The sequence below is a fragment of the Capricornis sumatraensis genome, chromosome 9 (assembly GCF_032405125.1).
Source record: "Capricornis sumatraensis isolate serow.1 chromosome 9, serow.2, whole genome shotgun sequence".
NCBI classification, from domain to species: Eukaryota; Metazoa; Chordata; class Mammalia; order Artiodactyla; family Bovidae; genus Capricornis; species Capricornis sumatraensis.
In genome coordinates this window covers 7,582,481-7,593,982 of record NC_091077.1, presented here as the reverse complement: position 1 = coordinate 7,593,982, position 11,502 = coordinate 7,582,481, and the positions used below count along the sequence as shown (strand labels likewise).

General features: G+C 51.6%; 1 protein-coding gene across 1 annotated transcript; it reads right to left on the bottom strand.

The window, feature by feature from the left end:
* Window positions 1-6,307: 6,307 nt before the first annotated feature.
* On the bottom strand, window positions 6,308-9,522 carry CCDC194 (coiled-coil domain containing 194). The gene is made up of 4 exons (XM_068981529.1): window positions 9,193-9,522; window positions 7,623-7,719; window positions 7,102-7,234; window positions 6,308-6,643 (listed from the first exon to the last, which is right to left on the bottom strand). The coding sequence occupies exons 1-4, from the start codon at window positions 9,520-9,522 to the stop codon at window positions 6,493-6,495; spliced, it is 711 nt and encodes a 236-aa protein (XP_068837630.1). The 3' UTR covers window positions 6,308-6,492.
* Window positions 9,523-11,502: the final 1,980 nt, after the last annotated feature.

Here is an 11,502-nt window from a genome sequence, read left to right as displayed (position 1 = left end):
GGGGCCAAAGGGAATGAGGCAAGGAGATGGAAAGGGGCTGGAACATGGGCGGCTGACGATAACGCAGTTGCTGTCCACTGCCTGTGTGGGGGCACAGCAGGGTGAGAGTGGTGGCATGGGGAAACATCCCCCTATTAGCCAGGGTAATGGGGTGGCAGAGTTGTTGAGGGGGAGGGGTCCTCCAAGGTGATGTTCATCAAGGAGGCAGGAGCTGGGTGGGGAAGGAAGAAGTCCCAGCGGTGGGCAGGAAACCCCTGTCTGACCTTTGGCCTTTGCAGCTACCCATTGATTCCTGATTCCGGACCCTTCTCAGCCACTACTGGGAGGGAGGAGAGTTGGGGGCTGCAAGTGATGCCCAACCAGCTATTTCTCTAGGTTGGACAAGCGCACCCAGAATCCCCTGGGGCTGGGTGGGAGGAGGAGATTGTCCCTCTTCATTAACAGGGGCCACGCGGGCACAGGGAATCCATGGTCTCACTGTAGGCCTCCGGAGTTATGTTCTCGCTGTGCCACCTACTGCTGTGTGACCTGGGACAAGCGACTTTTCCCCCTGCGAGCCTCGGTTTTATCCTAACAGTCAGTAGTGAAACACTTGTCTCAGTGCCTGGCACACAGTCAGCCTTAATAAACAGTGGTGTTTTTTAAAGGTGGGGCTGGATCATGTGGAGCCTCTGATGCTGGGCTGAGCAACTGAGACACAACGGGGGACAGTGCCCCAGGCGCGGTTGCCCTGGTTCTGTGGGATCATCAGGGGCAAGGGGGCATGACAGGGGGAGAGCCTGAGTGACAAGGGTCCAGTTGAGAGCTCGGGCATGGCGACAGTGTCTGGAGGTGTTGCAGTCTTGGTATGAACTCAAGATCCTGGGTATTCTTCATCTTATGTTGAAGACGCTGCACATAAGTACGTATGAATATGGTATCTCTCGTCAAGAGAAAAGATAAGCAACCATAAACTCCCAGAAAACTGATAGAACTGACAGTACCGATGTCTACAATTTTGAGTAGTTGTCACAGTCTAAGAACAAGAGTTTGAAATTTACACACAAATGTCTTTTGGGTCAAGCTCAGAAATAACACTCTTTCTGGCAATTTGGTCTCACAACTTAGATTTATAATGTTTCTTTTCCAGTAAGTTTTTTTTTTTCCTCCAATAACTGGTTTTTTAAAAAGTTGGATTTTCTTTTAACGGAAACGGTAATGATGAAACTTTTTTTTGCTCAACATTATGACTTTGAGATTGCGGATTCCTTTGACCTCTGTTTAGGTTTTCAGCACATATATTTTATTATCATAATAATTATCAAGGGGCACTTAGAATGTTTCTAAATTTTTTTGTTGCAATGAACAGAGTAAGATTTGAAGTCTAATCTCTACAAGTGAAATTGCTGGGTGCTAAAGCAATAACATTTTATATTTTGACAGCTGTTATCAATTTGTCCTCCAAAAAGGTTGTTTCCATTGACACCCTTGCCAGCAGTGTCTAAAATTTCTAAAAACAGACTCTTTTGAACACTTTCTGCCTGCATTCCTGGCCAGAAAATTCCAGAGAGCGGTGAGTAACTGGTCCTTGAATTCACATGAGGTCAAATACATCAAATGATGGGAGAGTTTGGTTTTTTCCTGAAAACCATTTGTCATAGTCACAGGAAATTTTGTGTATGAATCTCTCTGAATTCCTTTGAGGGGTCATCATAAAACCCAACACCAATTAAAATTTTTTTTTTCTAAATCAAAAACAATCCATTTGGTTTCATTTGTTTGGTCAGAGATGGGAAAACTGTCACGAGGAAGTCAATTTTGTGTCACTCTGAAGGCTGAACACTGAAGTCCTCAAGGAGACACGAGGTTCTTTAAAAATTCTCATGGAACTTCAGGAAGGTTCAGGAGGAAGTGATACTTCTGGTGAAGTAAAATTTCAGCAAAGTTCAGAACACCCTCCACATTTTTGCCAACGTCTTCGGGTTTTGGTTAATTGCAAAGGAAATGAAGTTTGCGACTTTGGGTGTTGACAGAGGAGGCAGAGAGTCCTTTGGAGGGGAAGAGCCTGTCCTCTTTGGGCCTTCTGGTTGAACAACTGGGACTGGGGGCCAACAAGATCAAGTTGCGGCTGTGCCCAATGCCCTCCACCCAGATTTTCCCTTTTCATCCTCGCCCGCACCCCTCACCCCGCCCCACTGACTCCTGTTTCTGCAGCCAGGGAGGGATCCCGGAGTGGCCATGAACAGGGAGGCCAGGGCAGGGACCTGAGAGAGAGGACAAGGTGGAGACACAGAGACGAGACAGATGGAGACTTGGAGTGGTGATTAGACAGGTGGAGACCGGGGAACAGGACACAGCAAGGGCAGGCTGGGGGCGCTGGCCCTGTGGAGTGGGAGGCAGGGCAGCTGGGGGATTCTTAGTCCTGGCCTGGGACTGGGGTCTGTTCTCTCCCAGCTGCCGCCGGCCCTCATCCACTCCCTGCCCTTTGGCCTCCCCTGGGGATCCGCAGCTTCCAGCCTCCCACCTCCCTCTTTTCTCCCAACTCTGACACCAGACCTGATGATTCCCTTTCGGCTCACACACACCCCATGGCTCCCTGTTTCCCTGGAGCTGATTTTCAGCGATCTGGCAGTTATGACCAAGGTGAAATTAGCAGAATGAGTGAATAATAACGACAATATTTTAGGTTTCGTATACAGCGCTGAGTCCAACCCTTTGTGTGCATCAGCCCTGGACCCCACAGCTGCACAGTGAAGGGTCTTAAATCCCTGGAGCCGCAGACAAAGCGAGGCCAGTGTCAGGACCTAGCTGACTCCAGAAGGAGAAGCTGTTTCCTGCTCATTTCCGGATTTACGCCAGAGTTGGAGGGGGGGCAGGGGGCAGAGGTGGAGGGTGGGGTGAGGGGGAGCGTGTCTCAGACCCATCCTTCCAGCCTCACAAGTTCTGGGCCCTCAGCCAGCAACTAGGTCTGAAGACTGGGGCGACCCCTGGTGGTCGGTAGCGGAACAAAACTGTTAAGACATCCCTCTCCTCAACCTCATCTCCTCCTTTGGCGCGAGGGATGGGGTCCAATTCTCCCTCTAGGAGGACCCTCTCCCAGTAAAGGCCCTTAAAGCCACCTCTAAGGTCTGCAAAGAGATCCAACCAGTCCATTCTGAAGGAGATCAGCCCTGGGATTTCTTTGGAAGGAATGATGCTAAAGCTGAAACTCCAGTACTTTGGCCACCTCATGCGAAGAGTTGACTCATTGGAAAAGACTCTGATGCTGGAAGGGATTGGGGACAGGAGGAGAAGGGGACGACCCAGGATGAGATGGCTGGATGGCATCACTGACTCGAGTTGGTGATGGACAGGGAGGCCTGGCGTGCTGCGATTCACGGGGTCGCAAAGAGTCGGACACGACTGAGCGACTGAACTGACTGAAGTAAGGTGGGTGAGAGTGGGAGATTATGAGCAGAACTGCCTGAGGTGAGGATCAGAGTTTCAAGGGCTTCTTAGACCAGCCTCTTAAATTTTTCAAGACGAATTTTAATTTTAAAGGCAACACATGCACATGAGTTTTAAAACGCAAACTTTACAAAAAGAAGGGGACAACAGAGGATGAGACGGTTGGATGGCATCACCGACTCGATGGACTTGAGTCTGAGCAAGCTCCGGGACTGGTGATGGACAGGGAAGCCTGGTGTGCTGCAGCCCATAGGGTCACAAACAGTCGGACACAACTGAGTGACTGAACTGAGCTAATACAAAGGAACATGAGACTTCCTCCCCGCACTGATCCCTAGATCCCTGATTCCTTTTCCAGGGGCCACTGTTGTGACTAGGGTTTCCTTCAGAGACATCTGGACAAAAATTCCCCCCAGTCCCGATTTTTAAAAGATGTACACAGACTATAACGCTTCTGCTTGTTACATTACTCTGTCTCAGCGAAGGTCAGTTTTGGCCTTTTTAACAGTTGCACAGCGGGAATTCCCTGGAGGTCCAGTGGTTAGAGCTCTGTGCTTTCACTGCTGAGGGCTTGGGCTCAGTTCCTGATGGGGGAACTAAGATCTGCAAGTAGGGCAACTTGGCCCCAAACAAAACAATCCCCACCCTCCGCCGCCCCCATCCATACAGACCAGTTGAACAGCATTCCGTGGTGTGGATGTATGCGCCCTCATTTAAACAAGACTCAAGTTGGTGGACACTGAGGTTGTCTCCAATTTTTTGCAATTACCAAGAATGTGGTAATAATGTCTTCCTTTCTCCTCTCCTCCACCCTTACCTTGAAAGAAGTACACTGTTTATTTGGATTGTTTTAAATTTACAGAAAAATTTGCAGAGATAATACAGAGTCTCTGAATAGCCCTCACACAGCTTCTTCTATCATTAGCATCTTATATAGCCTAGTTCATTTGTCAAAACTAAGAAATTAGTCTTCGTATATCACAATGAACTGAACTCTAGACTTTATTTGATTTCTTCACTGTTTTTCTGTTCCAACATCCAAACCCAGGATTCTCCACTGAATTCAGTCGATTATTTTGTATGCGTTTAAAAATAGTTGTTGGGAATTTCCTGGCAGTCCAGTGGTTTGGCCTCCAAACGTTTACTTCTGAGGGCCTGGGTTCAATCCCTGGTCAGGGAAATAGGATTCTTCAGCCTGTGTGGCCAAAAAAAGTGAAAAGTGAATAAAGTACTTAGTGTGCAAGACTATAATTAAAAAATGACTGTAGATTAAAATTTTCCTAATAAAAAATATGGAAAACTGCTTGAAGAAAAACTGATGGGTCAAACATTCTTTTAATTTTGAGAGATTCTAGAAAACGGCCCTCCCAAGTAGCCGTGCCAACAAGCCGTTTCACCAGCACTGTGTATATTCACAAACTTTTGCTTTTGTTTCTATCCTTGCCAAACCAGTGGGCAGAAAGTGGTACCGTGTCGTCGTTTCAGTTGGCATTTCTTCTCTAGCAGTGAGACTGGGCACCTTTTTCTGCATGCTTCTATGAACTGGTTGTCCATATTCTTTGCCTGTTTTCTACCGAGTTACTTTTTAAGCTTCATTTATTTGGCTGCGCCAGGTCTCAGCTGCAGCATGCAGGATCCTCACTGTGGCACAGGAACTCTTAGTTGATGTGTGTGGGATCTAGTTCCCCAGCCAGGGATCAAACCCAGGCTCCCCCCACTGGGAGCCTGGAGTCTCAGCCACTGGATCACTAGGGAAGTCCCTCCACTGAATTATTTTTTGAAAAATTAATTTAGAAGAGATTCTTACATAATAAGGAAAGTAGTTTATTCCTGGATATGAAAAACTATGTGAAATGGATCTTTCTTTTCTTCCAAACGATTTTCTACCTCGTTGTTTTGGATGTAGGAAAGTTTCCGTTAATTCTCTTGGGTTTTCTATACATAGTCATACCACCAGAAGATAATATTAAGTTGAATTGTTTTTGAGGCATTCCTGCCAAAAAAGTCAACCTCAAATTAATCATGAGGAAACCACAAAAACCCAGACTCAGACACCACAGAATGACTGGCCTGGAGCTTTAAAAAAAAAAACCAACCAACGTCAGAAAGGCAGACAGATTGAGAAATGTTCCAGATTAATACGATGTGTAAACCAGGATAATCTTTTATTACAGAGGACATTATCAAAATAGTTGGCAAAATCTGATTACAGTCTGGAGATCAGAATCTAAGTGTCCACGGACAGATGAATAGATAAAGAAGATGTTATATATATATATACACACACACAATGTATGTATACACACAATGGAATATTACTTATAACAGTCTCATAAAAAAGAAATCTTGCCATTTGCAACAACATGGATGGATCTAGAGGGGGTTATGTTAACTGAAGTAAGTCAGAGAAAGACAAATACTGTATAATCTCACATGAAATTGTTGCTATTTTGATGACCTCTTCAGAATGCTTTTCATTTGATCCGTTAGCATGGCAAATTTTACTAACAGACTTCCCAACACTGAACCATCTTTGCATCTCAGGCCTATGTTCCTTTGTTATAGTGTATTTTTCAAATGTATTACTTGGTTCTCTTCTAAAATTTCATTTGGGAGCTTTGTACCCTCATAGCGAGAGAGGTCTGGAGTTTTCCTACTGTGCCATTTTTGTTAGGTTTTGGTGTCAAGGATATGCTGGCTCTCACCATTCCACTCACTCATTTTACAGACAAGGTAAACTGGGGACCAGAGAGGAGAAGCGACCCCTTCAGGTCACTTCCAGATCAGGGCTGGACCCTAAGTCCTCATGTCCGAGGGATGAGGGCAACACTGGCCTTGTCCTTAGAGGGGACTTAAGTCCAGGCTCTGCACTATCTCACCTTGTGACCCAACGGACCTCAGTATTCCCGTCTGTAGGTAGTTTCAGGGTTGCTGCTGGGTCAAAAGCTGAGCGTGGATGGGTGTCGACTGAGCATCTCATCCAGTTGGGCACCGCTCTGAGTGTCCCTGCAGGGCTCCCAGGGTCTGTCCTCCTGGTCTCGAGCCCCCATCCAGCTGGGGGCCGACTCACCCTCGTGCGCGCCGCGTAGGTCGCCTGCAGCCCCCGGAAGTTCCTGGGCGAGAGCGCGAGCGGGGGCTGGGCCGGGGTCGGGACCCGGCGCGAGTCCGGGGCTGTGAAACTCTGCGCTGGGGGCTCGTCTGAGCTTCCAGGGCTTTACTGCCGGGAGGCGGGGAGAAGGGCCGTCGGCACCAGGACCCCCATCCCCAGAGACCCTCCGGCATTCATCTACTCTTCCTGGTATCCCACTCCCCAAAGATTCCAGGCTTCAGGATCCCCCATCCTTTCTCCCCTGGTCTTCTCCAGGACCGCTCCTCCGGGACTCCCAGTCTTTTCCATGGAAGCTCCGCCTCCAGGCCCCCGATCCCTCCCTTGATACTTTTCATTGCAACGTTCACCTTCGCTCCCCGCTCCCCTCGGAGCCCCCATATACACCCGACCCCAGGGACCCATGCCTCAAGAGTGCCAACCCCAGTGTAGGCATTTCCGCCCCATCGAGCCCGCCGCTAGGTTCTTACACTGAGACCTTCACCTGGATCCTCTCCCAAGGCCCCGCCCACATGACCAGCCCGGCCCCGACCCGAGCCCTGGACCCTTCCCTCCCTCGCTTCACTCACATGTGCTCGCGCAGCGCCGCCTCCCGGCCTGCGCAGGCTTCGCCCTCCGCCTCGGCCGTACGTGCGCGCCGCTGCGCCTCGTCCAGTTGCTGCGCAGATTTAGCGGCCGCCGCCTCCCAGCGCGCCAGGGCTTCTGCGGACGCAAGGCGCGAGATCAGGATGGAGCCCGGGCTCCTACTCCGCATACATCAACTCCGAGTTTATAGTCTGCATACTGTCTATGTGGTTTGTTGTATTGGAATTAGATTTGTGTGCTGTGTGCATGACCTTTACGTGTTATTTGCATAGCTTTTCAGAGGTTTACATGTCTTTGGGGAGTCTCTCCACGGCATGTGCACATTTTGCTGCGTTTGCATTGTTCTGTGATATTTGCCTGAACTTTGCATATTATGCGCATTTCTTTCACAAGTTTTCACGTTGCTTTTCTTTACGTTTACACCCGTCTGTGTCTTTTGCCTAGCTAGGAAACGTCTAGGCTCCTCCCACCTCCAGCATGCCCACCCTTTTGCATCCCAACACACCTGTGAGCGCCCCGTTCTCAGCCCCCATCTGGGTCCCCTGTGCTTTGGCTTCTTCCATCTCAGTCTTCATTGTCATCAGTTGGGTCTGAAGCCGACTCTGCGGAGTGGAGTAGAAATGACAGGGGAAGGGAGAGAAAGTGAATGGGCCCGGCCCTTTCTAGGGGAGAACACCCTGGTGTTCCTCGAGCTTTATTTGGAATGTCGTTTGGGGTCCTGTAGTTGTAAAACACAGAAATGGCCTCTGAAGTCTGGGGTGAAAGGTGCTTGCCTGCAAGGAGATCTTTGCCCAGGTCCACTGACCCCTGGGGTGTCCCAGGTGGCTCAGTGATAAAAGAATCTGCCTGCAGTGTAGGAGACTCAGAACATGCAAGTTCAGTCCCTGGGTAGGGAAGATCCCCTGGAGGAGGGGAAGATCCCCTGGAGGAGGAAATGACAAGCCACTCCAGTATTCTTGCCTGAAAAACCCATAGAGGAGCCTGGTGGGCTACAGTCCATGGGGTCGCAAAGAGTCGGACACGACTGGGGGACTGAGCACACTGACCCCTGTTCCAGGCCAACTGGATATAGAAAGGTTTAGTTCTGCCGACCAGCTCCGGTTCCAGTCCTAGCTATATCCAGATTCCTGGGGCTGGGGTTTCAGAGCAGCACAAGACAATATGGTGGTTGATGATTGAGTTTCTAGGGTATTGGTCACCTCTGAGGACATTCTGCAAACCAATTGGCTTGGTCTCCTCTGAGACTCTTTCATGGGGGCTAGAGGAGAACCATAATTTGAATCCAGGGCAGGCTGCTCTTAACTTCAGCTGCCCCAGGCCCTTCCCTTAGGCAGGCTGGAAAGGCATAGGGATGAATTTTCAAAAGGCATGAATTTTCCAGAATTCGTATGCTGCCCAACCTCTGCTGGGCCCACTACACGGTAGTTACTCAGTAAATGTGAGTGGTTGGGACTTTGAGGATGGTTCTTCTTCGAGGCCCAGGGTTGAGAAAGAGTTAAGAAAAGGTTAAGAAAGAGTTCAAGGGGGTAGCAAGAGGAGAAGGGAGGACCTGGCTGGTACCTCCTCCAAGAGGCCAACTTTAGCTTCCTAATTACAGGTGACACGAATGTCCCTCTCTCAAAATAGGGCTGCTGGACACTGCCTGGGGGGTGGTTGTTGAGTGGGTACTCAGGGGGAGGGTTAGCACAGGGCCTCCCCAGGGGGGCTCAGGGGTCTGCCCCATCCACCAGTGATGGGGCAAACAGCAGAGGACGGTGGAGCCTTCTTTTTATTTTTTTAAAGTTCATTTGTGTCCTATTTTATTTTTTATAATTGGACTATAATCGCCTTACAACGTTGTTAGTTTCTGGTGTACAACAAAGTGAATGAGCTGCGTTAGTGGAACCTTCTTGGTCAGAAGGTAGACACGAGGGGGCACTGGCCCTGTAGGAGCTGGAAGGAATGGTGCCGTTCTCATTTTCCTCCCTCCGTTGAAGAACAGAGGAAACCAGGGCCCCGAGGGGGAAGGCTGGGTGTGTGTGGGCGCCCCTCCCCTCATTGTCGGGGTTCCCCAGCCCTCCAGCCTGCCCACCTACCTGGAGGCCCTCACAGGCCCTGAGGGCCTCCTCCAGCTCCCGGCGGACGCGCTCGGCCTGCTTCAGCCGCTTCGTCAGGGCCTCCTCGAGCCGGGCAGCCTCTGCCAGTCGGCGCCGAAGTTCCTCGACTTCGGGTCCGGGGTCTCCAGGCGGCGCCGTGGTGTTGGCGGCCGGCTCTGGGCAGCGGGGCCTCCGGGAGGCCGAGGAGGCCAGATTCCAGGCCAGAAGGGCTGCTCCGGCAGCAACCGCGGCCAGGAATACTGCGGCCCCGCACAGGGCGAACACCCGCCAGGCGCGCCCCGGCTCGGGCTCCGGCCCGGGCTCGGCCATGCCGCTGTCCACAGCTCTGGCCCCAGACGGCCACGAGCATTTAATTGGCACCTTGGGGAGCCAGAGACACCCACGGTTCCGCCCCTCCTGGCGGTGGTTTCGAGTTTATTGGGAGGGGCTGGACCCACGCCAAAGGCCAGCCCAAGCTACCGGAGGAGCCGAGGACAGGGCTGGGGATCCCGGGTTCCAGTCTTCTTTCTGCATCCCATGTGACCCTCTAAGCCTCAGTTTCCTCCTCTGTAAACTGGGGATGACTAGCTCCTGCCCTGTAGGGCTCTGTAGGAATCACCTGAGCATATCTGCGCAAAGCCCCCCTCTTTGCACCAGGGGCCCTTGGCAAGGGTCTGGGGGTATACTGTCCTCCATTCTGTTCATGGAGAGACCAAACCTAGACGATGGGAGGCTGCTCGAAACAACTGAGGTCGACCTAGCTCGGGCGGCCGCACTTTGTGACTAGCTGTGCGGCCCAGCGTGCAGACCCAAGGGTAGATGCGTCCCATCTCCCTGCCCGTTCTCCACTAAGCCACCAGGGGGCGACAATCAGAGCCAGGCGCGTCTACACCGTTGCCCTGACTTTCCGGAGTCAAATCCTTCTCCTCCCTCTCTGCCCTCTTTCATTTCCATTTCCCCTTCCTCCACCCTACTCCCCGCTTTTCCTCCTCCTCCTCCATCCTTCCCCACTCCCCATCCTCCCCTCTCCTTTCTCCTTCCCCGGCGAGGCCCCCCGCAGGTCTTCAGGGTCATTCCCGCCCCCTCCAGCCCTGCTGGGTGCTCTTCCGGCTAGTGCATTCCTATCCCGGGGTTGCCGGATGGACCTTTCCTCCCTCTTTGCCCAGCTAACTTCCTTACCAGTTACTTCCCTGTGCACCAGTGTGTCTCTTCCTCTCCCTTCCCCACTAACTCTGACCTCTTTTGATTGCTGTCATCTTGTGTGTGTTTGATTCCTGACTGCCTCTCCCATCAGACTGGGGTGTGTGTGTGTGTGTGTGTGTGTGTGTGTGTTGTGTCTGACTCTGCGACCCCCATGGACTGTAGCCCACCAGGCTCCTCTGTCCATGGGATTCGCCAGGCAAAAATCGAGGAGAGGGGTTGCCATGCCCTCCTCCAGGGGATCTTCCTAACCCAGGGATCAAACCCGAATCTCCTGTATGGCAGGTGGATTCTTCACCGCCATACAGCCACTGGGGCATCAGACTGGGTGAGCCCTGAAAAAGTAAAGCCTTCACCCACCTTATTCCCACTACCACCGCGTGGGCCTGGCACACAGTAGCTGTGCAGTAAATGTGAGCTGAGAGAACACGATGAACAAGAATCTGTGTTCCTTCCTGACAGCCGCCCCTCCTCCCCCGTCCATTCCACAGGAAGAAAACAGAGCCCAGAGAGGCCAAGTCTCAGGGCAGCGACACAGAGCAGCTACAAGTCACTCCCAGATTCCTGCCGGAGCTGGAAACCCCCCCCCCCCCCGCCATCGCCCAGGCCCTGCAGCACTCCTCACGCCTGGTTTCCAACTCCTGGCTGGGTCACAGTCAGCCAGGGAAGAGGGACATTTTCAGGAAGGAGAGAAGTTTATACCCCGGCCACTGGGTGGAAGTTTGGGGGAAGAAATTGAGCAGGTCAAACCCATATCAGGCAAAACTGCCTCCTCATCTGTGAAACGGTACACATAGGGCAGGGGGAGGGGGAGTGCTGTTTTGGGGCTTTCCAGTAGCCCAAGCTGGAGGTGGGGTGGAACCGCGAAAGGACCGAAGTCATGTGAGAAGGGCTTCCTGGCAATCAAGAGAACCTGCTAGAAGCAGAGGGCCCTGATGCTGGGAAAGACTGAGGGCAGGAGGGGAACGGGTGACAGAGGATGAGATGGTTGGATGGCATCACCGACTCAACGGACATGAGTTTGAGCAAACTCCGAGGGATGGTGAAGGACCGGGAAGTCTGGCGTGCTGCAGTCCATGGGGTTGCGTCCGAACGACTGAACAATAACCA

What these genes read in the sequence shown, in the direction of transcription:
- CCDC194 (XM_068981529.1), bottom strand. Translation starts at nt 9,522, where the DNA reads ATGGCCGAGCCCGGGCCGGAGCCCGAGCCGGGGCGCGCCTGGCGGGTG. An exon ending in GGGCCTGTGAGGGCCTCCAG is followed by an intron (nt 7,720 to 9,192) that starts GTAGGTGGGCAG and finishes TCCACTCCGCAG; the next exon opens with AGTCGGCTTCAGACCCAACT. An exon ending in TGAGAACGGGGCGCTCACAG is followed by an intron (nt 7,235 to 7,622) that starts GTGTGTTGGGAT and finishes TTGCGTCCGCAG; the next exon opens with AAGCCCTGGCGCGCTGGGAG.